Raw genomic sequence first — 22,491 nt, forward strand, 5'->3', positions numbered from 1 at the left:
GGTTGCGGGAAAATATTTGAATCTTTCTGAAGTATACAAAAACATCATTTTTCTCTCTTTCAGATTTTTATTCACAGACTACAATAGACTGTCCAGTGTAGGTGGAGAAACTTCATTGGCTGAGATGATTGCTACCCTCTCTGATGCCTGTGAAAGGGAATTTGGTTTCTTAGCAACAAGGCTATTTCGAGTTTTCAAGACAGAAGATACACAAGGTTTTTATTACCTGAATGACATTTCCAATTATTCCATGTCAATGCACTGTTATCAGGGGTTCTGTGTGTCACATTATAAGCTATTGTTAGAAATTGTTGTAGCCATGCAGAAATTCATACAGAAGGGGAAGCTCTTTGTATTGTTTTGGAGAGAAAAATGCCCTGTTTTCTTTGTTCATCTTGATTTTTTTTTTTTTTTAATATAATAAAAGAATATCTTCTGTGAAGCATAGTTTTAAGAAGTGTCAATGGACATGCATATTTATATTGCATCCTTTTAGATGCAGCATGGTATTTTTCTATAGATATTGCGTCTGAGTCAGATAAAGGGAAGTGCTTTTGTGTATTGCTAAGAGAAGTTGTGTTTAGTTTTATTATATTTTAATTCAATGCTTTTATGAGTGACTACTGCTTATTCTTGGAAATAATAAATACATAGCAAATGTTGGTCCAAAGCCATAAATTGCTGTGATTAGTGCTGATCAGATGGGATGAAATATTCATTCCTACTTGATCCAAGTGGAATGAACTTTTTTCTTCTGTCCTGTCTGTAGGTTTCTGGAAAAAATATGCAGAACACTGTATGATATTGTGAAGAAAGGGAGTTCTTGGGGTTAACTTTTCAATTCCTAGGGGACTTACTTCTGTTTTGAGTTCAGTTTCTCTGATCTTGAATAAATACACTTACTGAGAGATGCTATAAAAAATGATGCTACTGCTGATTGAAATCTGTTTAATAAAGATCATTTCCATCCGGTATGGATTTCTTGAAATGATGGAAATAAACTGAAGATTTAAGGAATATCTCTGCTTCAGGATTTCCAAGAATTTTGGAAAATTTTAAATGATTTTTTTTTCACGTTTGTGACTGGATGGTTATACTGCAGTGACTTTTTGTGCAAGTTAGTGTTTTATGAGAAGAATGTAAGTTAATAGCTTTTGTAATCACTTGTAATTACATTTTACATTAATATTAATAGCAAATTCTTGTTTCCTAGGTAAAAAGAAATGGAAGAAAACTTGCTGTCTCCCATCCTTTGTGATTTTCCTCTTCATCTTGTCGTGTGTTGTTTCTGCAATTGCCCTGCTGGCAATTTTTAATGTAGAACCAGCCAACATGACGGTGAACGTTATTCTTATAACGGTTACCTGTGTTGTTGGTTTGGCCTTTATCTTGAATTGTCGCACATGGTGGCAAGTGATGGATTCAGTTTTGAATTCTCAAAGAAAACGTCTTCACAACGCTGCCTCCAAGCTTCACAAGTTGAAAAGTGAGGGGTTCATGAAGGTAAGTATTTATATGCATTGGCCATTAAAGGAATTGAAACAAAGCTCCAAACCCATAGCCTTCTCAAGATGGGGCACCATTTATTTGATCAGGCCAAGTCTCACAACATTAGAATGAGCCTTGGTGACATTTTACTTAAGGGAGTACTTCTATTTGAAAATAAACTTTTTAGCATCATAGAACGGTTTGGGTTGGAGGGGCTCTTAAAGGTCATCCACCCCATCCCTGTTGCTGGCAGGGACACCTTCCACTAGACGGGGCTGCCCAAGGCCCCATCTGGTCTTGAACACTTACAGAGATGGGGCATCCCCAGCGTCTTTGCCCAGCCTGTTCCGGTGCCTCACCACCCTCACAGTGAAGATTTTTTTTCCTAATGTCTAAACTTAATCTCTCCTCTATCAGCTTTAAGCCATTCCCCTGTGTCCTGTGTCTATGTACCCTTGTAAAAAGTCCCTCTCCAGATTTCTTGTAGGCCCCTTTAGGTACTGGAAGGCTGCTCTAAGGTCTCTGAGTCTTCTTCAGGCTGAGCAAGCCCAACATTCTTGGCCTGTCATGATGATTATCTTTGTAGATTACGGTTAATACATTGTATAACAGTATGTTGTGCGTGTATTTTTGTAGCACAGAAGATAGTATCTGTATCTTGCTGCTGTGTTTCTTGACAGTTGTCTTTTGAGTGATACTTGTCTGGCATAACTTCAGCCATTTAGGAGTTAGGCTTATCCTTTGCAATGAAAGGAGAGATGTGGGTATTTCTGTAGCGTTATTCGTATGACTTATCTTAATGTACATATTCAGGATCAATCTAGTGGCAAAAAGATGAGATTTTAATTTCTACATGTTGAAATTAGGACAAGTGAATTCCTCCTTTGTTCCTGTGTTAAGGGTAGTTGTTACATGTAAGTGGATTAGCTGAAGCTACAAATACCCCGTTGTTTACTCTTAAAATACTGCTTTACAGTGCATGTTACTTTATATAACATTGTAATGGAATCTTGATAAGGATAGTTTTGTTATGTTCAAGTGGAATATGTCATACATTCTTGTGCAAACAGCAAATTTAAATTTTGGAAGTGACATTTTAGGACTTTCACTTTGGGTGAAATGTGTTTATTTTTGTGATCTTACTGAAGTATTTTTGGGATAAGTAGCAATCTGCAAAAGGGACTATGTGCATTTTTGTGAGTTTTAAGTATTACAAAGATGTCTTGTCCTTCTTTGCTTTTCATTTCTGCAGGTTTTGAAATGTGAAGTTGAACTGATGGCCAGAATGGCAAAAACCATTGACAGCTTCACTCAGAACCAAACAAGGCTTGTTGTAATTATTGATGGATTGGATGCTTGTGAACAGGATAAAGTCTTACAGATGCTTGATACTGTGAGTTGATCATTGTATAAACATGATCTCTGGATCATCAGTATGATCTCTTCCATAGATGAGTTCATATACAGTTATTGTACATTTTCTGTAGAAAGAAGGCATGTATACAGATGCTGTGTTGTAGTCTTCTAATGTTTGTGTACATTGGCATAACTAGTACTAATAGCAGCGGGTTTTTAAAGTTGAAAATTAAATCCCAGTAGGGCTGTACCTATTGATACTTGTGACAAGTCTTGAAGTAATGTAAATTATTGCAGAGTAATATTCTGTTGTAACAAACTTCGGATGTTTGTAGAGGTTTTACTTACTTTTGAATTATTTCAGTTGAAATTCAGCTGAATGTTGAGGGGAGCTAGGACATTACTACACGATACCTTCTTGGTGATGATGTCCACTGTAGCTACTACTGCTAATTTGTCAAGTATTCTCATTTCTAGTTGTGGATAAGTTTCTAGATATCTCATATTGAAGAAACAAACATGTCTATACATGAGTTGTCCTCTCAAGTTTATAACTTGAGCTGAATGAATACAAAATGCTGAGTCAGGTGTTCAGATGATCCACACTTACTGTTAATTATTATTAATGAGGTGTATTGTTTACTTCTTTGCAGGTGCGAGTCTTGTTTTCAAAAGGCCCATTTATTGCTATTTTTGCAAGTGACCCACACATTATTATAAAGGCTATTAACCAGAATCTCAACAGTGTTCTACGTGATTCAAACATAAATGGACATGATTACATGCGAAACATAGTCCATTTGCCTGTTTTTCTGAATAGCAGAGGGCTTAGTAATGCAAAAAAACTGATGGTAACTTCGACAACCAATGGAGATATTCCTTATACAGACAATGCAGGTAAGGTTAGGCAGGAGTTACAAAACCAGTGTTCCAAATATCTGGGTTTGGAATAAACTATTTAAATAGTTGGAAGATCGTTAATGTTCTTTTTATAAGTCAGTCAAATGTATATGAATGGAGAAAAATGCCTGCCTTTTGTTTTCCTTTCCATAGGATTACATGAAGAGGTTGACAGGAGAGTTTCTCAGAACAGTCTTGGAGAAATGAGCAAGCTTGGTAGCAAAACTGCTCTCAATAGGCGGGTGAGAAAGTTTTTTAGACTAGATGGAGATACTGGTAATGCTTTTTTTTCTTTTCTATTATTTTCTTTTTTCTTATCAGCTTGGAAGACTTATCAAAGAATTCTTATGAAATTATTGTAAATGATTGTAAATTATTGTAAATTTCCATGTAGGAAACGTACATTCTTAAATCAGTAGGACTGGTGCTCTGTCAAAGAGGAGAAAGCACTCCTCACCAGTGTTCTTTTCCACATATACTTGACTTCAGCTCCCTGTAAATGCTGAGATGGTACAGCATACTGGCAGTAGCTATGATCTATCTATCTATTGATGGTTTTTTGTATTTTTGTATATAAGCCTGGTATCATTTTGTCACAGAGTGTGTCAACAAGGGGCAGTAATTGAGCAAATCAAGGAATTTAGAATATTACAGTACTAGACTTTTACTGAACATGTCCACCACACTTTCTTTTCTGCTTTCTGTTCTGTTTTCCCATCTTTATGTAAAATCAGAAAGTGGTTAAATAAAAGTTATCTAGGATGTAGGAGAAAGCAGTGGAGAGTCTGAGGGTCCTGAGATTTTTGAGCTGCCGTAAGTGGAGACTTAGGGAGTTCTGTAGCAGAGGAACCTGATGTTCACTTTAATTTTAGGATGTAATTAGAAAATGGATGGCAATAACTTCTTATAGAGACAGTAGGAAACAGTGATTGCAATGCTGAAATTAGTAACCTTTATACAAAACATCTCACTGTGTTGCTCTATTTTGCCCTCTCAGAGTTGGCATGGAAGTATAACATGTAACTCTTCCCAGTTCTTGGCTTATATGGAAATGAGGTTCAACTCTTATGCTGCTAAATCAAAATTGAGTTCTAATAAATATTTTCATGGTATAAATGTCAGCCTCACAGATACATATTCTCACAAAGGTTCAAACTTTATAATCAAGTAAAACTGAAGTATTTCAAATACATTAAAGTTTTCGATACCAATTTGAATTCCTTGCCTTTTTGTGTCATTGTCAGGATACGTACCGAAGACGCCAGATACAACGTACCATTACCCGCCAGATGTCTTTTGATTTGACCAAGCTGCTGGTTACAGAGGATTGGTTCAGTGATATCAGTCCTCAGACCATGAGACGGTTGCTAAATATTGTTTCAGTGACAGGTGTGGCATGTTTGTGTACAGTAAGCAGTATCGTGTTTTGGTTGCTTGTAATTATACTCAGACTTTTTATTGTGTAAACTAAATTTAACTAAAGTCAGTCCATGTGTTTTTTCGAACTCCTTCTGAAGCAAAATCTTCCAGAGTGTAAGCAAAGTTGTAGACTATTCTGTGTAGAATTTAAAAAATATTTGTTGTTTCATTGACTTCAGTTGGCAGACAAATGATTCTAGTCTACATTTTTAGGGAGGCTTTATATTTTTAATTTTGAAGTGGGATAATAAAATACATTTTTCAAGTTTGTAATACTCTGATGTGAACAAAGCCCATGGTGCTGGTATCTTAAGAGGTAAACTGCAAGGCAAACCCAGGTATGCATCCTTTACGTGTTTGCTATGGATATTTGGGGTTCTTTTCCCCCTTATTGTTTGTCTGGGGCTATGATAGCATTTTATGACCTCTCTCCTTCTTCAGCAGTCAAGATATTGGTGTCTTTGAGTTTTGAAAACCGGAAAAAATTGGTAAAGGAGTTATGGAAGTTTAATAAAAACATGTTTCGTGTAGAAAGTGAATGGGGAATAATTGTTACTGTCTTTTTTATTACAGACAACAAAAGGCACCAAATAGCCTTTCAGAACAAAAGAATTCAGTTACTTTTCACACTGTATATAGCTAAGTGTGTAACTCTGCAACAGTATCAGATGGATGTAGGAAGCTTACATGGATTCAGAAGCAAATACCTTAAAAGTAAAATTCATCAAGTACTTACAGAAAGCAGGCACTGAATTGCCAGGGGCTGGAATAACAAGAGAGAATATTATTTTTCCTTATGTTCTGAAGCTTTTATGTAAGCATTTGCTATTGTACAGAATGAGTTTTCTGGGCAACTTGGACCTTTACTCAGAACTGGCATGATCTTTAACCAGAAAAAAAAAAATATCCTGCCAAAGGCTTGAGCTTAGTTTCAGTATTCTTAACTCAAAAGGATTAATTTTTTATCTGTGCCAGGCGTTGTATTCTGAATGTTTGTGATTAGGATGGGTACCCTTCAGAAAACTGCCGTTATTCACCACATGGTAGTGAAACACTTTCTCACTGTGAGGGAAGAAAACTTTCACAGATACTTCTGTATCACAGTTGCCTGCAGGCGTATCAGGGTGGGATCAGCAGATTAAGTTCTCCATTGGGTGATTGTAGCCATGTTGCCTGCATTGGGTGCAGCTCGGAAATCAACCTGTCTTTATTGCACAACACATAGCTGGAGCTAAGAAACCTGCTGCAGCCTCTCAGGGTTGCATGTAGGGTGTTTGCTTTACCAATAGATTCGCAGAGTAATAGTAGACACCAAAACTGAACTTGCTGATCCATCTGGTGGCAGAAATCTGCAACAGCAGTATCAATGCTGCCTCCACTGCCCAGCGTTTGCATTTGGAAGTACTTATTTCCAGCGTGTCACAAGTATGTGTGACTGGTTCAGGTGTAGTACAGTGCCGAGGTGAGCATCTCAGTAGGAAGTATGATACCATAATATAATTGTATGTCTGAGCTGAGGTTCAGCACTGCTGAACCAATGTGGGTAGCACAGAGGGGTTGGCTGCCTCGGCAGTTCTGTTCCCACTGCTTGCATAGTTTGGATTGTCCTAATATAGTTTCACTCATGTTATAAAGAATTAAATATAAAGGCTGTTTAAGTCAAGTAAAAATAACCCATGGGTTATTTTCTATTCCATTAACTTAATGGTAGCATAATTAATAGAAAAGAATGTTAATATGTCATTTTCCCCATTTCCCCCTGCCTTTTCCTTTTTTTAGTAATCATTCATATGCAATAACAGCTGTAAATTCTGAGCTAATCTTTTAGATGTGCAGCCTCGTAGTATTGTCATTACAGTTTGTAGCATGAAATGTCTCGTTTTGCTTGATTGTAATGCATATGTGAAACTAACAAAATCACAAATTGTTAGTTGTGAAAAAACAAACCAATCCAAGATTGATCCAATGCAAGAGCGCTTTTAGTGTACTATAATCTGTGGCTATATATGGTGATTTCATGAGCAGCTTTGTGAGCAGAGCCTTCAGGCTGTAGGTTGCACATCATCACCAGTATTAATAATGCAATTTTAGAAAATTTGCTAAAACTTGGAATGCATTAACTGTAGCATTAACTTTTTCTGTTTTTTAAAATCAACTTTATTTTTAATCCATATCTTGCCTTATTAACTTGAAACACTTTTTTTTTTATAGTTTTGAATTTTACTTTATTGGCTATTGAAGTTGTATGCTTAACTTACTTTGACCATATTAAATGTGCCAGTGGCCAGAAAGTCTTTCACAGTATTAGAATGATTTTTGTGTTTAGATTAAGAAATTAATGCTGTGTAAAATTCTCTATTGAGTTTTGTTAAAGTAACTTAAGATTCCCTTTTAACAGGATGGTAGTAGTATGTGTTTAAAATGGAGCTGAAGTTGACAGTTTTGGAGAGTTTGTGTTCTGACCAGTATTTGCAAAAATTTTTATTAGGTTGTAAAATGATATTTTCAGATGTGACTTGGGATGATTTTGAACTTACTGTGCTAAAAATACAATACCAGAAAGTTCAGAAATCAGGTTAAAGCACTTACATAGCTGTTACTTGATGGGAGGATCTTTCATAATGGAGAAAAAAAAAAAGTGTTTCTTCCCTTCTTCCCTGTTCTATTAGGTCGTTTATTGAGAGCTAATCAGATCACATTCAATTGGGATAGACTGGCTAGTTGGATCAATCTCACAGAGCAGTGGCCGTATAGAACATCATGGCTTATACTGCATCTTGAAGAGACTGAAGGTGTTCCAGATCAGCTGACTTTAAAAACCATCTATGAGAGGTAGGTGTTATTCTGGCAATGGTATGCACTTTCAGTGACTAAAATAGCAGACATTATTAATGATTATTAGCATAACATGGCTTTCAAACAGCTGCCCGGTTGTAACCAAAAGTTCCCGTGATCTTAATCTCTTCTGTTAACTTTTGGAAACTTTTAAATTACTTTCATTGCTGTTTAATGCCCCACGTATGAATGGGTGTTGAAGTCTTCCATAGATAGTGTTTCTGTCTCTTGAAATAATTTCCATCTCTACTTTGGCCAAGCTAGAAGTTGTTGGTTTTTTTTTCCCCTAGTAAAAATCTGAGCTAAGCTCTGCAAGAACTGCCCTTACTAGTAAAGACCTCTGACGGTTTGGTGCATAGCAAGTGTTCCTGGGGCTATGGTAGTGCCTTTTGCTGCAGTTACAGAATGTTGAAGTGAAGCATGACTTTCTCCACTGTTGATACAAGTTGCTGTCCAACAGAGCTGTTCAAGTATTGCAGCTGAGGGCAAGTGGTTCTTGTGTTGCCAATGAACATGCCTCACCAGAATCAGGCTGCTTGTAAGAAAGGACTTGTGGATTATGCCAAGTGATTTGATGACAGTGGGAGAGATGCAAGAGAAAGAATGTGACTGGCAGTTGGGCTTATAGGAAGAAAGCAAAATCTGAGAATGGAAGTCAGTGAGAGGGAAGAAGGGTTTGAAATAACTGAGATCTGATGAAAAGAGCAGCTGAGGTAAAGAAGAAAGACTGGAATTGATTGAATAAGTTACTAGAAAATCTTGAGACTTTACAGGGTCTAGGGAAAGAATGGAGAGGAGAATGAACTTGTACAGAAAATTCTGGGAAGGTGCCCTGAACCAATAGTCATGGAATAGGAGAAGATGAACTTGGTGAGGGTCTGGGATGGGATGGAAAGTTGAAGTGTTGAAATGTTGAAGTGTTGAAAATGAAATTAGGATTGATTGGGAAAGACAACTGAAGTGACTTGTGTTACAAAAGTTGAAGTGAGATTAAGAGCTGAACAAAGACAGCCCAGAAGGTAGAGAGACTCGGGTGGATTTGGCGTGATGAGACTGAGGGTTGAAGATGGACAAAGAGGGCAAAGATAGCTTCTGTTCGCTTGTTTGTCTTAGCATGTTCTCTATTTCATGTTAGTGATCTCTTTCACTAGATGCTTAGTTTTTCTGTATTTCAAAGAATAAACAATTCCTCTACAACGTACAAAGACTGAAGTGGCTTCAGGCTGGGAGGTTTGTTTCTGAAAAATTTCTCTTCGAAGATAAAAAAGTGCAGGATTAGAAAACACTTTCCTCTAGAGAATGGATCCAGTTTTTGGGCTTTGCATTTTTTTTTTTTTCTGCAAGATACCTGTGACATTACGTATAAAGCAATGGGAACCTGCCTCTCCATTGTGAGTTTAGACAGTTGGTGTCATAAATGCTTACGTGATCAGGTAAATACAATAATTCAGATTCATCAGGGATTCCCTCTCCTGTCATGCTTTCCTGTACCCTTGCTGTAGATATTTCTCAGTTCTCTTTATTTAGATTTGCCATATGGCATATTTCACAATTTTGTATTTTCAGTATTTATTGAACAAACTCATTACAGTATTTTGATTATTAGCATCAACAGTAATAAATTTATTTGGAGTGATCAAAGTCCAAAGCTTGTATCTTCAAGGTATAACAACAATTATATTTTCTAATAAACCAAAGGCGGTATTAGAGACCTGAATTGTTCTCATAAGTTGGTACTATGTATTCCAGTATAAACTAATGTTAAAATTTTAGTAAACTAATGTGGGGAGAAGGAAAGGACAGTTGAACGTGAATTATTTATTTAGGTTCTGGATTATTTGTTGTTACTACTGACACTTGAGCTGTTGATACTCAGTGCCAACTGGTGTGTGTCAGGGTTTATTGGTTCAGGTGTGGAGGAGATCCATGACTCATGCTATGTTGTTGGGCCTCTTGCTATGCAGGTTGTGTTTGGAAGCAATGTAGCCACTTGAGTGCCAATTCATAATTGACAGTTATAAATGTATTAATACATTTATATATGTATATGCAATGTATATATGTTATATACAAAACATATACAATGTTGTATATGTTATATACAACGTACAAAAAGTATAGTAAAATCAAAATAATCAAGTAGTCGATATACAATGTATATATGTATTAAATGTATTAATACATTTATATATATACTTGTGTTATAAAACTAGGATCTGTAATGTGAAGAAACAGTGAAGAACTTGTACCTTATCTTGGAGAAAGGAAGGTGATGATCTTTTAGGTAAAGCTGTTTGTATTCTGTCTGAAATACCAGGAAAACAAGGAAAAGAGGACCAGTATTCAGGAGTCTCTCTTTAGCAAAAAATACCACCAGAATCAATTGATATAGAAAAGCTAAAGCTATAAGACTGAGTTTCTTTGACTGCTTAACTACAAGAATAAAAAGGTTCATCATAATAACATTGCTTCATGCTCAGGAAGAGTTGATCAAGTCTCCCAGCCACTTCTGTTGACCTGTTGTGTAAGGAGCTAAATATGTAACTGCTGATGTAGTGACAGGTGAAATCTCATCTGTGGTGGTTCAGGTTATGATCTTTACTGTATGCTGAATATGAAAAGGTCTCTGAACTCTCTAGTATTATCTAATGTTCTAAAATTTCTGTTTTACCCAAAATAATCCTGTCTGTGTCATTATTATTCTTTTTATCTGCAAGAGTTTGAAGTTATTTGGCTTGAATATCTGTTTCTGTATCAGTTTAAACTAGAGTTATTTACTTTAATTCCTCTTTTAAAACTTCAGTTTCTGTTTTCTACTTTATAAAGCTTTTCCTTTTGGAGTCTCATAAATAGATAACAGATTTTGATACCTTTATAGCTTCAGTTCCTATATTGAGTTTGTGTTACTTCTTCACTGCCTTTTATTCTGCAAGGATTATATATATATATATATATATATAGGTACTTTAGCACAGGCACAAGAATATAATTTCCTAGTATTGAATAGTTTGTGTCAAACTACTTTTTATTGTACCGCTGCAAATTCTTCTTTGGTTTTGCTGCATTTCTGAACTTTCAAGTGTGTCAGGGGAGAGGGGTCTGCTTGGACATCTCCCTTGGATGAAAGGAATCTTGTAGGTTATCTGTTAAGTGTAGGAGTTTCACTCCTGATCCCATTCTCTGTATAAGGAAAATGCTTTAATATTAGAGTTACTTTTCCAATTTGTAAAATCCCATGTGCTAAAAAATTTAGGAATCTTGCAGTGGGAACACTGTTGTGCTCTTAACCGCTGACTGCGGGGCAGAGGTTTAACGCAATGGGTTGATCTGTTACTGGTACTTTCAGCTGAAGAGTTACAGTAGATAATTTGTGTGTGCACTGAGGAAACGAGAAGTGATGTTAAACCCCATGTTGTTTCACTGCTGTATCTTTGGAGGAAGATTATGTGATTATATCCAGCTCTTTGCTACTAATACTGCTGATACTGCAGGCAGTGTGATTCAGCGCGAGTGAAGCGTGGTACCTGCGTGCATCGTAGTGGTGTGCCGGCAGGTGGCACCAGCAGAATGGCTATCCAGCATAACTGACAGTTTGTGTTCGCTTGTTTGTCTTAGCATGTTCTCTATTAATATTTCATGTTAGTGATCTCTTTCACTAGATGCTTTGGTTTTTAGTATTTTAAAGAATAAGCAATTCCTCCACAACATACAAAAAGTATAGTAAAATCAAAAGAATCAAGTAGTCAAGCATCAAGAAATTAAAAAGTAGCCTCTTTAATTCCCTGCCGTTAATTCCCTCTATATATACATTTTGCCTCCATGAGATTCCTGTCTTGTGATGTCCCAAATTTAATTTTGCAAACTGTATAGGCAGGCTATGTGGTAATGGGGAGGGTTCTTTTCTGACACATGTCAGTGCAATTGAAAAGAATCCAACAGGAAAACTAAGATAATTGAAATCTGGTCTAGAACTGTTCATCAGAGTTTGTGGGATGCTGTGCTAGCCACCTCTGCTGTACGTTTCACTTGGCTGGTATTTGTGCCTTTGCTGGGAGGTGGTATACAGCTTACGGCTCTGTAGGCTGATTCTAGTAGATGTTCTTTCTTCAGCTGTATCTAAAGCTAGTGAGAGCTCTGCTTTCAGTTGGTGGAGTACTCTGAAAAAAAAATGATATCTCAATTTGGTTACTAAATAAATTACCCATATCCTTATGCCTCAATTTTTTACTTTAAAAAAAAAAAAGCTAACTAATGTATTCTTATAGTGAAAGATTGTTGGGGGAAGTATGAAACCTTCAGGAGTAGTGTATCTTTACTGGATCATGCAGTACAGAGATGGCAGAACCTACTGTATGTTATACTGGCAACATTTTCCCAGGGTCTTAAAAAAAAAAACCAAATCAAGCAAAAAACCCTGAACCAAAATTAATGTTCAGTTTGTGGCAGAGGCCCATCTCTCTGAATAGTCTTCATGAACTGGAGTTGCTTAGACTTCTGTCTTAGTAACCGGTGGAGGTGCTGTGTTGTAATTCTTTCATAGAGAAGAACAAGCTGTGCTATGTAATTGTGTCTGATTTTGAAAATAAAAAAGTGCCTGAGTCTGCATTGTTGTCTTTCAGTCCGGATTCTGGAGAAAAATGTTTTTACCCTTCTTATTTGTTAAACCCACTTGCTGTGTCATCTCACTTCTGTCCTCTCATTTCCAGTCTCTCTCTTTGGTGGTCTGGATCGTTGCTTGGTTTAGCTTTCCAGCAGGTATTGATACCAGCATTTACTCCTTTGGGTTTGTGTTGCCTTTTCAAGTCATCTCATTATCGGGATTTTCATGTAGTCTCTCTCCTCGCCAGGTTAAGTTCTTAATTCTGATACCTTGCCTATTGTGTTCTCCTTCCCCTTTTGTATTTAGGTTGCTCTGTGGTCAAGCCCACAGTTGTCATTACCCACTTCTCCATCCTGGTCTACTTCACTTATTTTTACCATTTTATTTATACCTGTGACATACAGTTAATATTTCTCTACATTTATGTTGTGCTGTGTTCCTTTTCATGTTGCTATAAAGAGTCTTCCTATTTGTCAGTTTTGTGTAATGCCAGAATGGTTTGCAGAAGTTGCAACAAGCAAATTTTAAAAGCCTTGAAGTGGAATAAAATATGCAGGTTTTCTGTAAATGACTTTGTAAGAGAATTAAGTTGTCAGATTAAAGCAAGTTTCTGTTGAATGTTTGCAACTGACACTTCTCAGACTTGTAAATTAGCCAGCTATGGGAATGTGGTTTCTTGCGAAGACTAAATGACACCAGAGTAAATGTCAGTGCCATATCTAAATAAATTATATACTGGGGAAAGTCACTGGGATTTTGTAGAGAAATGTTTCAAGAAATTGAATTCTCAGCAGAGTCAGTAAGCATGTGAAGAAGGCAATGTAGTATTTTGAAATTTGGGAAGTCTTAAGCAAGGTCTTGATCTAAGAACATCTAAACGTATTAAAATTTAAGGTAGTAACAGGGAAGATTGCCTCAGGAACACTGAAGAAGGAAGATAAAGATACAAGTGTCTCGTGAGAAACTTGTGTGTAAGGTTTCCAAAGATAATACTTGTACTCTCTGACATACGTGTAAACTGTTTGGCAGGGGCAGAAGATACACTGTGATGGGGCTATAACCAGGACAGCTGTTTCACAGAGGGCTGTGGAAGTAGCTTTGAGTAAATTGCTGATTAAAGTTATTGTGGATATAGGTTTCATAACGTACTGTCAAAACCAATCTCATCTATAAGCCTGCTAACATAGTAATGGGCTGAAAATCTGCACTGAGGAAAGAAATTCACAAATCTTTGATTTCTCTAGAAAAATACGTTCAGTGCTCAACAATGGTCAGAAGGTCATTAGGAGGTACTAGCAAAGCAATATAAAGAAAGAAGGTATTGTATTAGATATATAGATATACATTATATATAAAATTAGATATTTTATATAATTATATATAAATATATATAATTATATATAAATATATATAATATATAATATATATTATATATAATAAATATTATTATATTATATAGATATATATAAATATATATAAAATAGATAATATAACTGTATTATATATATACTGTATTTTTTATATATATATACTCTATTATATCCTCTGAGATTCTAGTCATCACGTTTCAAAAAGGTTGTACCAATGTAGAACAGATAGTAAAGAGGATGAGGAAATTCCTCGTCTCACATCAGTGTGCTGTATCATCACTATCCAATTCCCCGTGCAGTGAGGACTCCCAGTTTTGCTTGAATGCTTTCTCCTTTCTTTTTTTGATTCTCAAGTCTTCTGCATCTAAGACATTTGATTAATTTATTTCTTTTCCCTCAAGGCCTTAGTTTTTCATTTCAGTTTGAGGTTCTGAGTTCTAGTCATCTTACTTTGTTTCTTGGTATTTTCCACTGCTCAAGGCTGTAGATTGCAGTGATTTGATATTGCCACCTTGTTGATAAAAATCATGCTGTTAAAGCTAATTGTGTGGGAGGGAATGTCTTCTGTCTCCCTTTCCTCATTATGTTTACTTACTAAATAAGATAATCTGCTGAAGACATTTTACCTCTTTATGTCCTTATCATGGCAGAAACTAAAATCTGCAGTACTTTGTCTTTTGGAAGATGTTCCTAGAAGTAACTAAAGTAATTTTGTAACCCTCGTGCCTGTAGGCCTTGATGAGTTTCTGCATCTATGAGCTCTCTTCTAGATATGGCAGATTTACCAGTTTGTCACTTCTTAAAGCTGTTAGCAGCTGGACTGTCTTCACTGATTAAAATCTGTTCCATGTGTTACAGTTTATACAGCTGAAAGTGGAACTTCAGGCATGCACATGCCCCTTGAGTTCAAGAATGCAATTCAGAAAATTACTGACCAAATTTTAAACCCTTAAAAAGCTATGGATAGTGTGAATTTTTACCCCTGAAGTTCCTGCATCATCTAGAGTTCTGCTAGTGTGAATGCTCTGTGTTGCTAATGCAAGGCTCCAGCTGAGTCTCATGGTGCTTACCTTGCATGTAGAGCCTGTTCAGGATCCTGAAGTAGCTGGAGCCCTTAAAAAGCCTGAACAAATAAGTGTAATTTGAGAATTTTTGTAGCAGGAGGAAGGGACTAGGTTTAGCACAAAACGCAGAAGCAAAGGCTACTTTAATTTGAAGATAGATGTTTCAATTAGTTATACCAAGTTCTGGGGCAGGCTATATGGCAGTCGCAAGAACCTTCTGGTAAGCATAATGAGCTGTCTAGACAGGCCACTGTAATAAAGTTCCAGTTGACCTTTAAAAAGAAAATGACAGGGAACACGCTGCAGGCTACCAGAACAATTTGATGACCTACCTGTTATGCAAGGCACCTTGGGATAAAATCTCAGTAGGAAGTTGATAGTGATACATGAGAATTTCCTTATGATCACATCTGGATACTGTTGGGATAGAACGTTCACCCAGGAATTAGGTAGATCCATAGTAAGTATTGTCCTCTTATGGGATTAGGATCTATATTCCATATATTTCTGAATATAATTCTAGCCATTACCTGGCAAAGCTGTGAGAAAGGCTAGGTCTGATGTTACTCTGCTTGTTGTGCTAGATATCGTGAGGAGCAGTCCTACCTGTCATTCTTTGCCCAGGCTTTGCTCAAATTGATGCATTAAAACAGAGCTTATCAATTCTTTGTGAGGATATCAGCCAATAGTTGCTGGTCCCTGAATTTCTGTGACATGACTATTCTTACATATTCATTCAAAATATTAGAACATGAGAGTTTGGCTCGGGATATAAGAAACTCTCATGAGCCGTCTGTTAAGATTAGAATCCCCCTTACACTTAATCTCCTTGAAAACATGCTTTTTGGGAAGCCAAAGGAAACTATGGAAATAAGGAATCTTAACTCTTCAATTATTTCCTCTTTGTTAAAAAGGAGATCATATCTTCCAGGATGAGAAAATGGTTGTGCTTTCCTCAGGGTTGTAAGTAACCATTATTTAAAACATAGCAACATATAATTTATCCATCACTTGGGCTTAATTTAACCTCTGCAGTAAAGCATTTGTGCACATATGTATGCATGGCTACCTATGATGGATGGCAAATTGAATGGCAAAATGACATGCCAAGACAGAACACACCAAACAGAAGAATAACATAATAGCTTTCTTCTCTTCAGGATTCTTTTTTGTGTATGGAACTAAGGGATCTCAGATAGCCATAGCTCAGTTATTATTATTTTTTTTTTAATTTTCTTCTTTTTAGTGATTTTGCAACTTACACCAGTGTAAGGAATAATTTGTGAAAGACACCTGCTCTGATTGATCAGTGATGGAAAGTGCTGGTGTTTCTTAATTTCTTCAGTTCTAGATGTTGTCTTTCCATTTTCAGCGCTGGTATGTAATTTTGCTTGCCTTTTTCCCTGATCTTTTTGATGAAGTTAATCTTTCTTGGAAGCAGCCACAGAAAGAGTTACTTCTAGCAATGGTAACCAGAGAAATACTTAATTTCGGGTTACCAGACAACTCATCCTCCATTTCTTATTTTTTACTTTTTCAGATTAAACTGGTAAAAACTACTTTAGCTCCAAGTGGAACAGCAGTTAATAACTGTAGATTTGGAGTTCCGTAGTGTGGTTTCATTGGTGGCTGTTTTACTGATAAGTTCGTGTCTTTTGTGTTACACGCCCATAGTGAATCAAATTAGGAAATCACTTAGGTTAAAACATTTTTCTGTTTCACATACAGTTGAATATTTCTGCTTCATTATTTACTATTTCAATTTAAGAAGGTGTAGTTACAGTGTACTAAAAATACCACTGAGATATAAATGATAGGAAATTATTTTATTAAAAAAATTATTTCATAAAAATCAGAAAATAGGATTCTGTAGCACTAGTAGTAAAATTTATTTTTCCCCATATAAAGGCTCATTTATTTTTATAGCAATTTGATGACACATCTGCTTGCTTTATTCAGCTGAAAAGAAAATGTTGGTTCTTGGTGTTTAGTAAAATTGCTTTGTTAAATTATTTTCGAAATCGCTCAACTTTTAACAAATGACATTTGATACTAACATTGGAAAGCAATTTCAGCTAATTAAGTAGATCCTTCTATAAACCATTGGAACATTAAGATGACAAACTGTTCATTCAGGATTATTTTAATTGGTACAATTATTGTAATTTTGTTGCAATTATGTGTTGAGCTAAAAGCTTTTGTTTAAATCATTTGAGGTTTTTTTTGTTAATATACATAAGAAAGAAGAAAAGAAGTAAAATAAAAACTGAAGATAAGCATTATCTGTCTACTTTTTCACTACAGTGCTTTAGACGAGTATCTATTAAATTATTCTTTTTTAAAAGTATGTTACATGTTTTCAGCAAATCTCCAGCAATGTTAAAATTGAGCAAGATCATTTGAAATGTAACTTTTCGGAAGGTTATTATGTTAATTCCAGTTTTGACACTGTTTAAATACCTTTTAATAAAAAGGTTGAAATTAACTTTTGAGGGATTTGCAAGTTGTATAAAATTTACTGATGTATTAATTTAAGAAGTGTAGCTCTTTAGTGATTATAGAAATGAAAAAGCTATGGAAGGTGCCACATTCATCAGTCTGGTTATAATGTTCTCTGCAATCATCTTTTGCCCAGGCCAGGTTTAAATAAATCACTTCCTCTAAGTAGACAATTTAATATTCTTGTAGACCTCACAGTGAGGCATTGCTTCTAAATATTTAACCTGCTTTTTGTTTTCCAGTTTCCTTTTATTGCCTCCTACTTTAAACGCAAGGCACATAAAATTATTATGTTTCTTACTGTGCTAATAGTGTGTTCTCAATGTTAAAAGGCAACATACGAGTTTGGGAGTAGGGGGTTGTTGCCCAACTGTCTACTAAGTAGACCTACATGAGGCAAGGCATAAAAGAGAAGTGAAAAGAATACCAGAGGGCATGACAAGTAAGAAGAAAGTTCAGATGGAAAGGTATTGTGAGGGGGAAGGATTGAAACAAAAGCTAATCATAACAAGACAGAGGAATATTTGTATTTTTTTTAGTTACCTTTGTAATATGGAGTTCTAGTAATATTTCTACAATATGTTCCAGATAGGTTTAAATGCTTACAGTATAGTTAATGTGCATTAATGACATCTCTCGAAAATGCTCCTGGGCCTATTTCAAATCCCTTCAAGCACCACTGGTTGATACTAGTTTAGCGTAGAACATAGAAACTTTAATTTTAGCAACACTAAGAACAGTTTCAGGGAAATAGACTTTAAAGTCTGTAAGTCAATTCATGAGACTTGTGTGATTGTGGGGAATTGATGAAATTGGGAAATAAAATTAGAGATGTTGGCTTTTTGTGTCTGCTGAATGTTTTTGTCAGAAGTAGAATATTTATTAAAGACCTGAGAATGAGGGAAAACATTGTCAGGTAAGATAATAAGCTGGAAATATATCTCTTGGCTACGTACTTCTAGTGGCCCATATCCTGGCTCTTACCCCACGATAAATGCGACGTAATCTACCTCTCAGGAAAAAAAAAGGAGATAAAATTCTTGCTTTATAGTCAGAAAACACCAGTGTCTCATATTGCCATAAAAGCCTACCACTGAGCAGTAGCATGCAGTATCATATTCTTTTGGAAGCTGATGCTCTAGTATTCTTGCAACGACTTGCTCCTGTGCGCATACGTGAAATTGTCTCATTAGGTCAACTTTGTCATAAGAAGCTGCTTCAGAAAGCAAGATAAGGAATAGATCAGGTATTTCAAATGCTGTATAAAGGAAGTAATATGTCTTTGGTACTGGTTGACTTGAATTTCGGTTATTAACCTGTTAAAGCTAATGTAGTATAGCAGTTGTACCTCTTGCCTTCCATTTCTGTTTTGCATTTGCAACACAGATTAATCTTTGACTTACTCTGACAAGTAGAATTCATGCTTCTGTTAGGGAAGTGTTTGCCATGGACTTTTGGAGAAGGCCCCAAGGTTTACCTGTTTGCCATAAAAAACATAAAAGAATCTTGTGCTGGAGACTTGCATGAACCATGGCCATTTCTGATGCTAGAGGACCTGCAAATACTTGCTGAATTTCTGAGGTCCTACAGATGGAAGTACTGAGATGGAAGTACTGAATAAAAGAATTCCTGCATAGAGTGATAAAGTAGCTTTGTAACTGACATTCAGTGATGAAATACCAAAACAGAATAATACAGTATTCTCGTACTTCACTTGTGTGAGTGATCTTGTTGAGCTTGACAGTTAGTGGGACATAATTACATTTTTGTTTACAAAGCACCCTTGAGCAGTCTTAGATTCTTCTGTGCTATTCTGTTTTGCTGCTTTTTCCATCTGTGTAATAAATAATGTTTGTTTTTTTTTTTTAAATTCTTTTGCCTTCTGTAATGCAAATACCACTGCAGAGCTGTGAAGGAATCCAAGCATTTGTAACTGTATTAACACTTCTTTTAATTATAAAGAATGCCAATGTAGGGTGTATTCTGGAAAACTGCATTAAAAATAGGCCTTTTTAATATGGCTCAGTGACAGTACCTGATACTGGGTGTGGGAGATTAGTTTAATAAATACCAATCTTTTAAGGATCAGAATGGGGTTTCTTTCTGAAATGATCAAAAGCAGGAAGAAATGCTTTATCTGCTGTAACTTGAATGCACAGGGTCAGTTTTGCAAAGCAAGCTTTCCTGGATACCTGTGCTAATAGGAGTTTTTAGATCATTGTTGCATCTGTTCAGTGAAGTCTCTACAGCTCAGTGTGCACTGAGGGGTTTCTAATTTTGTCTAGATAGATATATCAAACTATAGGTTTCTTTTCTTTGGTCTTTATTAAGATAAAACATTGATTCCCTTATGTTCTAATATTGAGTGTGTGATGACTTTTTATTCTTGCCTTTATACCAGTGTGTACATAAGAAAATACTCTTTTTCAAATAATCTGTTGCAAATTTCAGTTTGAAACAGTATTTGCAGCACTATTCTTGATATGTTGATAGTGCTGCAAATTTTCTGGAGCATTTTGTGTGAGAGCTTTTAGTCTAGAAAAAAATGCACCCTTATGCATGAAGATGCACTTTCACTATACTGACAGACATGAGAAGAGTGAGATAAATAACTTCAGAGCACTGTATTATTAATATTTGGCCCAGATTTTTTAGTTTTCTGTTTCTCAGTATCAAACTTCTAGAAAGTATGGTTTTGTGTAATTTTTAATGAGACATTATTTTATTATTTTAAGCAACATTTTTGTCTTCAACTGTATGGAAAGAAAAAATAAAAAGGTGTATGATATATAAAACATTCCTTTATGCTTATGCCTTCTGTTGCTTTCTTATTTAATAACCATTAATTAGGTCTGTTGCTTTTTATGGAGGGCATAAGTTAAATGACTCTTGTCCACGTAGTTACTTGCTCCTGTAAAACATATGAGGGGAAAAAAGTATTTAGGTTTGCAAAGAGTAATTTGTAGAATTTCTTTGCTTTTTCATTAACAGAGAGAGGTTTGGGAAGAGCAGGGAGAATGGCCCTTCAGAGTTTGAGGACTTGGAGAGAAGACTGCAGGGCAGGCTGCTCCATGAGAGAAGGCAAGCTGGGAGCTGAGGACAACAGGGTGTTGTCCTTGCTAGCAAGGGGTGCATTCCTACAGGAGTCAGACAGGAAAATCAGAGCAGGTTTAGGGACAGTAACCAGGGATAGCAAACAGCCCAGTAGTTTGCAGCCACAAGGCACATTTTAGCTCAAACCAGGAGCTCAAGTCAGGCTGTACTCACAGTGAGTGGATGAAGATAGTTGATGCTACTGCCATTTTGCCGTCACCTGGTTGAGTGATAAAGGACTGCATCATGTGGTGGCAGCCATCTCCTGCAGTAGGTGGTGAGTAGGTAAGCTGTGTCATGTACAAGCATCTTCTAAGCTGTGCTGGCAACATTTAGTGCTGGAGCCACTCTTGGACCACAGTGGTTATTTTCCAAGTCAGTCATAGAGTGCAAAATGAACATAAACTGGAAAAAATTTAGAGCAGATTTACGGGCTCTTGAATGGAAGGTAAGATGATGTGTATGTACTTACACTAAATTATTTTTATCTGAGGAAAAAGAACACAGAAATAATCCATCATTGTTGGAATATAACTTAATCCACACAGAAAGCAGGTTTTAATTTTAGCTGCTCATGGAAAGGACATGTGCAGAATAGCAGAATGAATTTTTAAGGTTCTCTTCTGTCAATGTAATGTTCTGTTTTGGGCTCGTTCCTTTTAAATGCAAGTAGTTTTTCATGGAAACAGACACTCTGTAACACTGACAGTTTTTGATGTTTCTGATTTAAGGAATAATTCTTCTGCCTCAGGAAAATCTAGCCCCAGAATGAGAATAGGGTGTTCACAGTGCTTATTTTTACATCAACGTGCTTATGTTTTAGAAAAGTAGCTCCTAAAGTACTTTACATGCTAACCTTTTAATTTTTTATCTGAGAAGTACAGGCACATATGATTTTTGTGGCTCTTTGCCAAAAGATTATCATTTACATAAATATTTCTTTCAAAGGCGTAGTTTAAGACATTGAGCTCAGGAGGTTAGAATAGAGACTTCAATCTGCACACCAGCAGTGGGCTATTGGCTTCTGAACAGTAGCTTTGTTCATCGTATTCAGAACACTGTTCGCATTCAGACTTAAGTAGAGCTGGCATTAAAATTCAGCTAATTTGTTTCATGTGATTCATCAGCTGTGTGTTTTATTTAAATCTATGTCACATTCTCTTTTGGCTTTTTATTTTGTAGATTTAAGTGTTGAAGTAGGCCACTCTTTAACCCTTCAGTCCCTGACTTAAAAAGTGACTTAATTTTAATTATGCCAGTATTGAACACTTGTCTAGAATACTCACAGTAAATTTATATAACTAAAGTGTGCATTCGTGGATTTGGGTTTTTTTTTCATGTTTCTGATGTTTGAATAAAATCATACACATTTGCAGTCAGTTTAGTCACAGTTTTCTGTAAGACAAAATAAACCTAAGAGGTAGCTAAATATTAATGTGAAATGTAGAATTCTCAGATTCTGTTGAGTACGCAAGTTTTACTTTGATCCTGCCAATGTTCGGGGTTTTTTTGTGTTGTTTTTGTTTTTGTTTTTTTTTTTACCAATCGCTACTTGAAGTGAGGACCACTTTTAGCTCCCATTAGATTTCTTTAAGCAATGGTGGCAAACAAACTGGTTTTGGTTTCTGTTCTTTGAAACTAACCTACTTCTGGGTGTCAAGTTTGTCTTCTTACAGAAGCAACACCTTTTATTCTGTTAAGGCTGATGCCTGTGAAGCCTTAATAACTTCCCTAGAGTGGATAATCCCACTGCCATCCAGATGACATCTCATAATGATTTATAAGATCAGAACCTTTGTTAGAATAAGCTACACTTGCCTTTATGCTTTATATTTGTTACATTTTCTAATGCTGTAGAAGTAAATCT

The 22,491-nt window shown here is 36.0% G+C and overlaps 1 protein-coding gene across 4 annotated transcripts in view; it reads left to right on the top strand.

Moving 5' to 3' along the window:
- The window catches only part of KIDINS220 (kinase D interacting substrate 220), an 80,343-nt gene that overhangs the window by 33,868 nt on the left and 23,984 nt on the right, over nt 1–22,491 (top strand). For all 4 annotated transcript variants that reach the window (XM_062634532.1, XM_062634533.1, XM_062634534.1 and 1 more), the window contains exons 16-22: nt 64–215; nt 1,214–1,503; nt 2,741–2,881; nt 3,498–3,741; nt 3,898–3,986; nt 4,989–5,133; nt 7,833–7,995. In XM_062634532.1, coding sequence (XP_062490516.1) covers nt 64–215; nt 1,214–1,503; nt 2,741–2,881; nt 3,498–3,741; nt 3,898–3,986; nt 4,989–5,133; nt 7,833–7,995 — 1,224 coding nt within the window. The remainder of the gene's footprint in view (nt 1–63; nt 216–1,213; nt 1,504–2,740; nt 2,882–3,497; nt 3,742–3,897; nt 3,987–4,988; nt 5,134–7,832; nt 7,996–22,491) is intronic.

The sequence above is a fragment of the Pezoporus occidentalis genome, unplaced genomic scaffold (genome assembly GCF_034315485.1).
Source record: "Pezoporus occidentalis ecotype Australia unplaced genomic scaffold, CSIRO_AGI_Poc_V1 ctg43, whole genome shotgun sequence".
Taxonomy (NCBI): Eukaryota; Metazoa; Chordata; class Aves; order Psittaciformes; family Psittacidae; genus Pezoporus; species Pezoporus occidentalis.